Source organism: Osmia lignaria, chromosome 9, assembly GCF_051020975.1.
Source record: "Osmia lignaria lignaria isolate PbOS001 chromosome 9, iyOsmLign1, whole genome shotgun sequence".
Taxonomy (NCBI): domain Eukaryota; kingdom Metazoa; phylum Arthropoda; class Insecta; order Hymenoptera; family Megachilidae; genus Osmia; species Osmia lignaria.
In genome coordinates, this window is record NC_135040.1 from 6,386,755 (window position 1) to 6,399,848 (window position 13,094).

Below are 13,094 nucleotides of genomic sequence, written 5' to 3' on the forward strand. Positions count from 1 at the left end.
GAGTATGCATGCGCAGAAAGAGTGGTTAGGATAGATTAGGTTAGGTTTCAAGCAAACCTAACGTCAAAAATAAATGTCCCTTATATGTATAAATAAGTTTACATATAATAAATAAAATCGCAATTTTTTATAATTTTATGTGTAAACGATGGCACACAGTAGAACGGAAAGAATTGGAACAATCTTTTCCAGGTGAAATTGTATTGTATCTAATCTATGAGGGTTAATAAATTTAATGTAAAGAAGGTTAAGAATTATAGCATAATTATATACCTTGTACATACAATAAATTATTTGATTTAAATTAAATGACGAAATAAAAATATTTGTGTTGATGCTTTAAATTATTTAAGAAATTATACAAATTTATTAATACATTTTTTTATTATGTGTTTGTATATGCAACACTTTTTGGAAAATATTTTCAATAATTTCTCAATTTTAGAGTGACAGCATTGTGGAAAAGTAAAGCAATAACAGAAGAAAGTTTACCATTATGGTATAATATATATAAAACTTTTCCTCCAAAATATGAACCAAGATTTGATAGACCAGCACCACAGAAATCAGTACGAAATATTTTCTATGAAGAAGATATTGTAAGGGCGTAAGTATAATGAAATATAAATTGTACATAGATAATTGGTAAATACTTTTATATTTGAAATTTATTACAGAAAATTTCAAAAGGATGTAACCCTACCAGCTATAGATTTAAAAAGTGATAAACTTTCTCAGACTCAATTATTTTATATCATCTATGCAAATTTAAAACGGGTAATGTATAAAAGAAATTATATTATGTTGTTAAATCACTACAAAGTAATTATATATATATATTTTTTTGGGTGTTAAAAAAAGAAGAGTACAATATTTATATAATTATATGTATTTTTTTAACTTATTCTGATTGTTATATGCAGTACTTTATTTTATCATAGATTAGTTCCAAAGAAAAAGAAGAAGATATATATATAAAAGTGTTGGAAATTTATGAAAGGGTTTTTGGTACATCAGTAAAACGTCGCGAAAACAAATCATCAGACGATGATACGAAGAAGATTTAAACTTAAAAAGATAGAAATACCTGTACTATATGTACATACTTAAAATAATATTTAGAAAAATAAAAAATAATCATAAATTGCATTTAAAATAGGTATTTATAAAATCCTTGGTATTTATAATATCCTTTTATTCAGTACTACACAAGTTGCTAATGAAATCAAGTCAACTTTTTATTTCATTATTGTAAATAGAAACGACCATTATAAATAATTATGAAATAAAAAATAAAATATAACATTTATAACAATTCAAAGAAGTAGATCGTATGAAGATATTTAATGCTTTTAATTGGATATACATGTATGTCTAATTTATCATTTTTTTTATCAATCAGATCTCATTTTAAGGGGTGGAAGAAGTTTGAAAACTATTCTTAGTACATTTAATACCCCTTACGATGAGATAACCTTTAATAACGTTCTAAAGCTACGTGTGGAAAGTTATTTCACATGCATGCATGCTCTTGTTAGGAAGAAATGTTTGAATTTTATATTGCACAAAATAAACATTGCTTACATTACTTTTGAAACAATTTTGTAAAAAACTGAATTTCACCATATTTATATACGCAGAGCGTAAAATACTTTGATTTCATAGGCATATTTAATAAATTAAATTAATATGACCGCCAAACAAATTTTTTCATTAGTTTTCGTTAGAAACACAACCAACATCCTACTAGGTTTTAAAAAACGAGGATTTGGGCAAGATAAGTGGAATGGTTTTGGCGGCAAGGTAGAACCAGGAGAAACAATTGTTCAAGGAGCCATACGGTAAGCAATTTTAAGTAATTTACTACGAATATTTTATATATATCGTGCATAGTAACATTGTCTTAAAGACAAATTATTGTTAACAATGCAACGTATGATCAACAACAATTTTATATTTCGTAATAATTGATACATTAAATAACGAAGAATTTCAACACAGATTTTTGTTTTGTTTTGTTTTGTTCAACAGTATACAAGATGATTTATAGAATTTTCAATAGCTTCGATTAATATTTGCTTTTCTTTCTAATGGGATTATAAATGAATAAATGAATATCTTAATACATATTCACTGTATCACAGAATTGTATAGTTGCATTATTTTAACATAATACTATGTATTAAACTATTTGTAAGTTCTTTTTTAAATTTAACGTGAAATTTTTATCAATAAAATATTTTCCATTAATCATCTTGTATGCACAGGTACAGTTTTATGTAATTAAATAAAATGCTATGTATAAATTAAAATTAACATTAATGAGTATACAGTCACTCATGAAGGTCTGTACATTCCATAAAAGAACCATTTTATTTAAAGTAACTAATGAGAAACATAATGTTTTAGGGTAGCTTATCTATGAATTTAAAGCTGGTAGAGCATATTTAACAGCACTTAAAAGTATTTTAGTAAAAATCTGGCAAAAATTCATTAAATTGAAAAATAAGCGCATTTCTTGCAAAGAAGATTATATAAGTTGTTTTAGAAGCAAAGGGATGTCTAGCACATAGTTCATTTCTTTTCTTATTCGTTCAAATATTCCTCTAGAATAAATACACTTTGTTATAAAATAATTAATATTACTTCATGTTAATAATTAAATATGCTACTATACAAAATTATTATATTAATTAAACTGATCATTTTAAGAGATGTATGAAAACTTTTATGACTGACTGTACATGGTAGAAAAACAATTATAATAAATATGTAATATATACAATAGAAATATTGCATATATTGTATTACAGTATTAATACCTATTCTATGTACATATATAAAATAAAAGTTACTGCAATTATTCAAGTTTTCTCTTTACATTTTATAGTGAATTGAAAGAAGAATGCGGCTTATCTACACAAGATTTAAAGAGAGTTGGTATTTTAGAATTTGAGTTTGAAGGAAATGACAGCTTATTAGAAGTTCATGTCTTTGAGACATATAACTATCAGGAAAAAGAAACAGAATCTGAAGGTATTTAATTTGCAGAGATTCTATTAAATATTTATCCATATTGTTAACCATTGACATAACTACGTAGGGGCTGGGATGGGACCCCTCCCTAATGCAGACTAGCCCTGCACCATTCTAAATTTCTAAGATTCTAAAATTTTCAATTTCTAACATTCTGTCAAAATTTAATCTGTAATGCAACAAAAATTAAACACACTGTAATGTTCTTATTACATGACGTTATAAATAGAAGAAATTAAATTAATAATTAAGTTAGAATTCTTGACACTATTAGTAAAGTTAAGGAACCTGGCCTATTCAAAAAAGAATTCTAGTTATGTCAGTGCTGTTAACTACATATACATATATTTTTTTGAGATACAAAGAAATTATACTTTTTGTTTCTCAGATTATATTGCAATGGATTGCATGTTACTATTTAAATTATGTCAGTTTATTTGAAAAAAAAAAAGAAAAATCAGAAATATTTTGGGCACACTGAAAAAGTTTAAAAATATATCTATTACATAATTTCTGCTACTTCTAATACTTGTTTTACTTAAAAGTATAATAAATACATTGTAATTACTTATAATACACATATATATATATACAATATATATGTTTTTTTTTATTCAGAAATGCGACCAAAGTGGTTTAACTTGAAAGACATTCCTTTCAAACAAATGTGGCCGGATGATGAATATTGGTTCCCTTACATGTTAAGAGGGGAATTATTCAAAGGATACTTTTTGTACCGTGGTCAGGACCTAATTATTAAGCATAATATTGAAACTTTGAAAGAATTACCAGCAATGGATGTTCCTTAACTACATTCATTAACAATCACAGGTTTCATTCACAACTTTTATACATTCATTTACATGTTAATAATTTCAATTATTAAAAGCTCTACTTTCACATTTTTATAATTATAATAAAATTTGGCTCTTCGCTAGTTCAATAACTTTTTTAGTACTGAAACTATTTTGGAATTATCATTATTTCTTATCACTTTATAATTCTAAATTATACAGAAAAAGATTTTTAAGCAAAAAATTATAAAAATATGTACGTACTACAGTAATTGTACTTTCAACTTAATAAGTGTAAAAACGTATGTATTAAACTATTTGCATGTACAAAATATTTATTCATATTTTAGAGATCATTAAATAAATTTTTAAATTGTATCGCGAGGTTAGCAATCTATTTTCTACCTGTTATCAAATCAATGCATCATTATCTTGCAGACTTAAGTACTCGTAAACTATAAAACTATACGTACTGTGCTGCATCATAAGATAATAAAGATAAAAATATCCTGCTTTAATTACATTTATCTTGCAAATGAAAATCTTGCAATTGATGTTGCAATCAAGCACCATGCAACTTGGACAGATTAAAGAATAAATATTTCCACTTTTAGTTGAAAAAATATATGAGGCAAAGTAGAAAGCTTAAAGTCTAGAGACTGAAGTATATCATGGACGTATAGAATTCTCAACCAGTTATATCACCTTTTATCTTTGCACCATAAAGCACTCTTAATATTATGATATCAAAGAAAAATTATATTTAAGCTGCCGACCAATGTTCGGATCTCCACAAAAGAGCATACATGCTATGTTTAAGATCATCTGAATCTAAATTGTCAATTGGAAAATCTGTGTAACGGGAGATTAAACTTCTGTAACCCTGGCCAACTGTTGCTAATACTAATTTCTTTTCATCCATCGATTTGAATGATATTATTTGACATACTTTACCCTCGAAAGGTCTGAAAACAGTAATCGGTCTGAGAGAATTACATTCAGCCACTACGATGCATCCCCAAGTGGTACCGATATACAACTGATTCCTACAAGTTTCAAGAGCTGTTACTTGGCACTTTTCTGTCGATAAATTTTCTTCTATAGAAATGGACTTCAAACTCTCAGAACAAGGTACTAACTTTGACATATCTAATTTATTTATTATTTGCCTAGTATCTACATCCCACTGGTATACGATACATCCAGGGTACGTGTACGATAAGATGGAATTTTCAGCGCTTAATAAATATGTAGCAAATAAATTTTTAACTGCCACCTCTCCGCTTACATGACAGATTTGTACTGTGTCTATTAAACTACTATCTTTCAAAACATAAATGGATATTCTACCGAAGCTTTGTCCAACCCATAATTCTAATATGCGTTTCTTTTTATGAACAGCTGCTAAAGAATATGTTTTTATATTGTCTTGTATATTAGTCATAATTTCCATCTTCTTCATTTGGGTAAAAGAATTTGATAACAGAAATGTTTTTCCACTATGTAAGGCTACTGCAAATTGTTTTAATTGTTCCAAATAAATTAAGCCTATCACTTTAGATTCTATACTGTGATTAGGTTCTAGATTATAGCTAGCGACACAACCAAAATTGCTGCCTAAATAAACATGAACTTGCCCTGTGTTATCACCGATCCATATATATCCATCAACTCCACACATAGCATATGGTATTATAGGAGTTTCAATTCTAACATGCTGTAACCATCCTTTTTGTGTTCCTAATAGCATATCAACTTCACCGTTATTGTGTCCAAACCAAATTTCATCTCCATTTATGTTTTCTTCTATAGTTTTATTTGTCATGGTAATAGCAGTTACTTGAGTTCTCTCTGTTAACAGTATAACGTCTATAAGGTGTGTAAATTCAGGTGCAGATGCAATAGAAACTATTTGACTTGCAGTTGGTCGTTCTTTAGGATTTTGAGCCCAACATATGACCATTAAATCAAGAGCATAACAAGGATGAAACGTTTCTCTGTAAGTTAACGGTGGTCTTCCACCTTCTAAGATACATTCTTTAACCGCCTCATGGCCTTCGAATGGTTGCCTCAGAGTAATCAATTCATATATAAACATTCCAAATGAAAATGAATCAACCTTCTCCGTATATTCTTCTTCTCCATTGTATTTAATAATTTCAGGTGCCATGAATCCTTCAGTCCCGCCGAATCCTTTAGCACCAGTTGGTAACGTTAATCTAGATATCCCGTAATCGGCTACTTTAACATGGACAGGATGTTCAGGATGATTTTGAAACGGTAAAGGCATCTGCCAAACGAGAACATTTTCAGATTTTAAATCCCTATAAATGACATGCTGCTGGTGAAGGTATTCCACAGCCTTCGCCACTTGAAGAATTATGGCTTGTAACGTGTACGGGTCTAATTTAGCGCCTGAACGTCTGTAATTTTTTAACACGCTATCCAATGCACCTTCGGGCGCTAAATCTAATACTAATGCCAATGGGCTAATCACTATTCCAATCAAGGGTACGATATTTATATGTCTCAGTGTCAATAAAATGTTTAGCTCTTGTCTAGCAGTGCAATATGCTTTACAGGCGTATTGTAAAGGATCTCTATCCCATTTACTTTGCGCCGCTTTGTAAGCAAGAACTGCAGATTGTTTTGAATTTGAACCAGGCGGTACTGGTTGTAACATTTTGATGGCAACATCGACCTTTTGATATGTCCCAGGTAAACGGCAAACACCTTTAAAAACAAATCCAAATGCACCCCGACCTAAAAGTTTTCCTAACTTGATATCTTCTGATTTTATCAAATGTTTCGATCCAAGATCCATAAAAATAATATCTGGAGCGACATGCGATAACGGTATATCAAAGTGCTTAGGACAACTAATTGGTTTGTTACTATATGCAGACAGAATGCATTCCTCTACCATCCAGGAATATGCTAGAATGCTTTCAGAATTGCTATTCTGTTTAGCAACATCCGGATGACCTTCTAAAGATGGCATTCTACTTGATGTTAAACTATCATATCCTACACCACTATCACCGTCAGACTTATAACTATCCTGACTTTGCCTTTCTTTATTAATGTAATATCTTTGAATATCTTCTGCTAAACGATCACTGTCGTTAATTTCGTTCTCATTCTCTCCGTTATTCAATAGGCACCGAGGGCACGGTATCAATCTAGTAACTAATAATTTACCCTCGGATGTATGGACAAAACGTGTTCCTAACGTAGGATACCAGTCTTCTAATAAAATATCAATGTGATCAACTATAAGCGCTAGCAATTGCGGCATACTTTCTGGCCGTGGTTCAACCACGATCGCCTGATAACCCATCGGTTCTTCCTCGACCGAGTCTGACATTATAGGTTGTTTAATTACCAAAGTGTCAACCGGGAACCATATTTCTAAAATCGCCGAATTCTTTAGGTCCACCGTACACCATATGCCGTCCTGTTTCAGTTTAAATTTAAATTGCCTGTAATCGTACGGTACGTTCTTTAAATTGTAATTGACTTCCTTAAGACGCAGCAAAGTAATGTTAGCGTATCTTAGCTCTATTCCTGTCTGCCAGAGTACCCATTCTGCTTGCGTATTTAATAAGCTTGTAAAAATATTATCATCGACGAAATCTTTGAACGGTGCCAGAAACGACATCACTATTTCAACGATAGCATCGTCGGCTAATATTCTAGTTATAAGCCTCGACCAAAATCCACTAGGAAAATAAGACATTAGAAGCAGTCTTGTTACGGAGCAATCCGGTTGCGACCTAGACGTCAACACGCATTCCGTCGTCAATTTATCTCCGGAAAAATTTTGAAACGTCATCATTGGAGATGTAATTTTGTTGGATCTTACGTGCCAACCACGCGTTTTCACCGGTATCTTGATCATTTGATTATTTCTTAAAATATCTTCTTCGGTTGGTAATAAGGAAGGGATCAGTAATGTACGATAATCCCACGTCAACGCAACTTCAAATTTGTTCAGTAAGCTGACGATATATCCTTGCGTGTCGATGGACGATATCGTGGAAGATTTAAAAACGTGTTGAATATCGTCCAGCTTCATTATGCCAGACCTGGCGAAAGGGTTAATTTCACGTATCGTCACTACGTGCGCCAGCATGTCACAGAGCCATTGAGGATCAAGGAAGTATAAATCCTTCAGAGTAGCATCGTCGTAGTGCAGAATGATACCGTTTTCATGAAGGAAAAGCGTAGCTTGGTGCAATTCTGCTGGATCTCTGAAAGATCTGTGCAGTTTCTGAAGTTCGTTGTTGACAGCAGCATAGTACTGATCCGCTTTCAAAACTGGATCTGCCCCTGATAATTTCTTATCGTGCGCAAGCTGTATCACCACGTCTTCCAAGGCAAGATAACTGGCAGGAACTTTCTGTTCGAGTAACAATTCTTTGCTTCCAGGGGATCTTAAACTAAACACGACGTCGTATATTAAATTACAAAGCATTTTTATATTATGCCTCGTTTTACAGCTTACTTCAATGGTCTCCATGACTTTTGGCAAACCGCATTTCTCGGCATCGACCACGTTTATAAACTTATCGCGAATGTACTGCTGCAAAGCCTCGCTATGTTCATAAGATATGTCGTAATGGGTACCGACAATGATCACCGGAGAGTTTGGTGCTCTGCTTTGAATATTTACCAACCATTGAAATATCTCAGACACACCTTTGAAACCATCAGTGATCCTCCATACGACCAAATACAAGCTACGTTTAGATAAGAAATATTGATGGGTGGCATAATATTCTCTTTGCCCACCGAAGTCCCAGGTTCTGAAGTAAACAGGACCGTGGGACGACTGGCCTCTTACTTTCTTTTCATAGATCCAATCACCAATATCAACGCCTACAGTTGATATAGTCGTTCCCCTGGCAGTCTTTGCGTTGATATTTTTATTACCCATTCTCTTTGCCCAGTGTTCAGAGGCTTTCTTCTTATTCGGTACCTCGCCTTCTTGTCTCAATTGTTCCAGCAGACTAGTTTTACCGATACCCTGAATTCCAACGATCATTAACTTCAATCGAGCATACGGTTTAGCATCCTCCAATATTGATTTCAAATACCCAACAACGTCCATTGTTTTATATTTTTTCGATTCGATCATCGTCTTCAGAGGCTCCTGTAATCGGCAGCCTTGAGTATTTAAATTCCATAAACGGGACAGCAAACCCATTTGCGGTGGTAATTCAACAATGTCTGGATTACTGCTTATGTTCAAGACAGAGAGGTTGTTCAATTCATAAATGTTCTGTGGGATATCTTTCAATTTATTATTGCTAACGTCGAGCATACTGACGTTGGGAAAGAGAAGGTACAATTTCGAGCCTGAATAAGTTATCTTCGTGTCTTTGTCTATGCTCTCTTCCTCGAAATTTGGCATTTCCCCGTCGTCTACGGATGTTAATTGAATTCTGTTTAGCATATTATTGGCAAGAATCAAGGTCCTTAAATTTTCCAAACGCAAGTGACGTCTGTGCGTGCAAACCGACATGAGAACCACGTCCCGTAAAGAGGTTGCCGTTTGTCTATTGTTCCCTGGTACTATCGGGGATTGTACGTTTGTAGCGGGACAATAACAAGCAGTGTTTGCTTGTTCCGTCAAATCTGCGCCGTCCACTTGCGGTAAACTGGGCCATCGAGATATTTGATTATTAGACAAATCCAATTGTTTCAAACTCGCTGGGTACGAAGTTATGTGGCTCATGGACCGTAGAGAATTATATGCCATATTTAATCTTACCAGATTAACAGCCAAACACGGCAATGCTACTGGAATGCTGTTGAACAAGTTGTGTGCTAAGTTCAATGACGCCAGAACCGATCTAACTCCACCTTCATTGTCGTCAGAGATTTTTTCTGAAACTTGAACGGATTTGGTCCAAACATGCGGACGCTCCATGTCGATTATTTGTGCATTTGCTATTTTAGTGAAAGACTCGAACTCCAACGAGTCCTCGCGTGAAATAGCAAACTGTGCTGCTAAGCTTCGACTGCTCGGACTGTTATTCAAACAGTCGTCCCGCTGTGATTTCCGTGAAATATTTTGCGACACCTGGCTAGGCAAATCTTTCAATAAATTAAACGATGCATTCAGTTCCTTCAATTTTGGTGCTCGCCATAGATTGTCCGGAAGACACTGTAATTTATTATTTGAAACATCCATTATTTCCAAGCTGGGTAGATTCATGATGAATTCAGGTAGCTGTTCCAACCGATTGTCTTGTAGATACATCTCCTCTAGAACAGGGCACAGTTTATCCTTGGCATTTTTTGCTTCAGCACTGAGAGTATCTATTTTATTCTGAGCCATATTTAGGCACCGTAAGCTTTGCAGATAAAATATAGTGGATGGTATAGAAGTAATTGAATTATGAGAGATATCTATCCTGGTTATAGCGTACAACACTAAATCATTGTTTTTGGCGCTCAATTTTTTGTTCACATGCAACACGGCGTCGGTTAACCATTGGGATCGTATTTGAGACAGATGACATTGTTGATCGTGCCAGTTTATCATTGTAGGAGTATTTGGGAATATCGTTGAATATGTAACGTTACCAAAAGAGGACAATGCCGAGAAATGAGACGTTTGAGTGCATTCCGTCATAGCTTTCTTATTGATTTTGTATTCACAGTCGGGGTAAGCTTTTATGGACAAAAGTTTAGCTGTCAAAGGTTCGTCTCGATTTTGTGCAGCAATTTTAATTGCTTTACATGTATTATCTACAGCACCGTGTTTCAGTAAAAGATCAGCAATTTTTATATCACGCTGTTGGCATGCTACGATTAATGCGCTAGAATAATTTCTCTCTGAATCGTTTTGATCATAAGGAACTTTGACGAGTAAATTAGGATCGGCACCAGCCAATAATAAAGCGGTAACTACATCCGTATGTTTGCCTTTTACCGCGGCGTGTAAAGCGGTTTCAGTTGCATTATTACAATATAAATCTAAATTTAACGGACATATCATATTGTCATCCTTTTTATCAAACGTTTTACTTCTAAAATTTAAGCTAGACATTAATCTTTGTATTCCGCTTGAAATTTTTCTTTTTGATATGGGAAGTGGTTGCGTTACTCCCATTTCTTCCTCTTTGATCTTTCTTGCTTTCACTCTGTAATTCAATAACAATTCAACGATTTTAATGTTGCCAAGCATGCTGGATATATAAAGAACATTCTGTCCTGTTACGTCTTGAGTATTAATATCAAACGGCATCTCGTATTCAAATTCTCCAGAGGAATCTTTGTAACGTTGATACGTATGTTGCGGATATTCAAATTTTAATAGTAAATCAATAATCATGTGATGACCGTTTATAGCTGCCGCATGAATAGGTAACCATTTCTCCACCGTTAAAGATTGTACTTGCTTAGGAAAATGACGAAGCAGTAGTTCTACGATTTCTACTTTGCCATTGTAACAAGCTATATACAATGGACAGTATTTAGTAACAGGATGAATTCTGCAATCTGCACCATGATCTAAAAGTAGACGAACTATATCCTTATGGCCCATTTCGCATGCTATAAAAAGCAGAGTATTCGCACCATTTGGTGCCATGTTAATAATAGATTCCACATCAGCGGTGAGTCCTTGGATAATGTTTCTGGCTGCCACGATATCTCCCTGAATACATATCGCACGCAAAGAAGCATGTGTCGCTAGTTTGGCCAATTCATATTTTTCAGCTGCCACTTTAAGTAAATTTATACATGCATCTTGTTTATTTTTTTCTGCTACATCTAACGGCGTGTTACCATTGTTATCTTGAATCATTAGATTGGCGTTAAATTTTAAAAACTTTTCGATATTGGAATTATGACCATGTTCCGCGCAAACGTGTAACGGTGTACGATAATGACCTCTTGGTCCGCATGGTATATTTGGATTAGCTCCAGCAGACAATAACACGTCCAAACACCTTGAATTTTCAGTAATGGCTGCAGCATGTAACGGTGTCCTACCCCAAGAATCCTGACTGTTTATGTACTGTGCGTGTTCTCCTCGCAGAAGATCTTCCAACAGTTCAGCGTTATCCCATAAAGCAGCTTGGTGTAATAGACGACCAAGGAAATCTTCATCGATAGGAGTATAATCTTCCATAATGTAAACTATAAATATTTTAAATGTTTTGTATGTTTTTACCCATTGTTAAGAAATATTAATATATGTATATCTATACTTACGAAGTATTTAAAAATTATTTTGATCTATAATTACATATTCACATTGTCGGCACACTCTTCTCTTGTGATACTTTGCATATGACTGTTTATTTTTAATTTCATCAAAATTTAATGTTTTATGTTCACTACAATCTAATATGTAAAAAAATTGACTGCTATTTTTGAATTTTATATCTACTGTATCTAAAGTGGAAGTTAGATATTTAAAACTGTTTATATACATTTGTAAAATCTCGATTATTTATTTATTCGTTTTCATATTAAAAATATTTTGTATTTTAAATTTAATTATTTTCAAATTTTTACCACGTATTATCACTTTAATATCATTGTCACTTCCTTTTCATGTTTGTAACAAATAATTTAAAATTTAAAATTCAGTATACAAATGCAGAACTTGCATGTATGTCAAACCTTATATCAATCAGAGAAAGATGTTATAAAAATTATATTCGATTGATTGTTTAAAATTACTCGCTTTTCACTATATACGTGGACATTGTTTTTAATTGTTTTTCACACTGACAAGCGACTTGACTGACAGTGACTGACAGTATAGTTTTTAGGATGAGAAACAATCGTAATACTAAACATAACATTTAGCGATCGCCATTTTGTTGAATCTCTTTATCGACTGTACGCACCTTTAGCCACAATTTTATGCTTCGCTAGCAGCGGATCGATTTAAATAAATAGTACTACCTTTAATATTACGCAATATCAATACTGATCTTTTTTCATCTATATTACAGCATTACATCTTTACTATTGTTATCACTGAAAGATTTATTTACTTTCAATTATTATCAATAATGATTTCGGCGCAAAACTTTTTGTTTAACACTTCCAAATTTGTGGTGTACTAATTTTTTGAAACTACTATTAGCTCATTTTATATTTTACTTCTTTTTATTTGATACATAAAAAGTAAATAGAAAATTTGGATTTATAATGAAAATTAACAATGCAGAAAAGTTGAAGTATATTCTGTACTGATACTGTTCGTACAAAAGTACGTTTAAAATACGATGTATT

General features: G+C 32.8%; 3 protein-coding genes across 3 annotated transcripts; 2 read left to right on the plus strand and 1 right to left on the minus strand.

Moving 5' to 3' along the window:
* Positions 1-3: 3 nt before the first annotated feature.
* Positions 4-1,841, plus strand: mRpS23 (mitochondrial ribosomal protein S23). Its single transcript, XM_034317818.2, has 5 exons — positions 4-192; positions 446-607; positions 678-777; positions 942-1,159; positions 1,718-1,841. Exons 1-4 carry the CDS (start codon positions 149-151, stop codon positions 1,065-1,067), a joined length of 432 nt encoding a protein of 143 aa, XP_034173709.2. The 5' UTR covers positions 4-148; the 3' UTR covers positions 1,068-1,159; positions 1,718-1,841.
* LOC117601192 (oxidized purine nucleoside triphosphate hydrolase) lies at positions 1,313-3,984 on the plus strand. The gene is made up of 3 exons (XM_034317687.2): positions 1,313-1,841; positions 2,891-3,036; positions 3,655-3,984. The coding sequence occupies exons 1-3, from the start codon at positions 1,690-1,692 to the stop codon at positions 3,843-3,845; spliced, it is 489 nt and encodes a 162-aa protein (XP_034173578.1). The 5' UTR covers positions 1,313-1,689; the 3' UTR covers positions 3,846-3,984.
* Positions 3,745-12,956, minus strand: Lrrk (Leucine-rich repeat kinase). Its single transcript, XM_034317328.2, has 2 exons — positions 12,060-12,956; positions 3,745-11,984 (listed from the first exon to the last, which is right to left on the minus strand). The coding sequence occupies exon 2, from the start codon at positions 11,974-11,976 to the stop codon at positions 4,594-4,596; it is 7,383 nt and encodes a 2,460-aa protein (XP_034173219.2). The 5' UTR covers positions 11,977-11,984; positions 12,060-12,956; the 3' UTR covers positions 3,745-4,593.
* Positions 12,957-13,094: the final 138 nt, after the last annotated feature.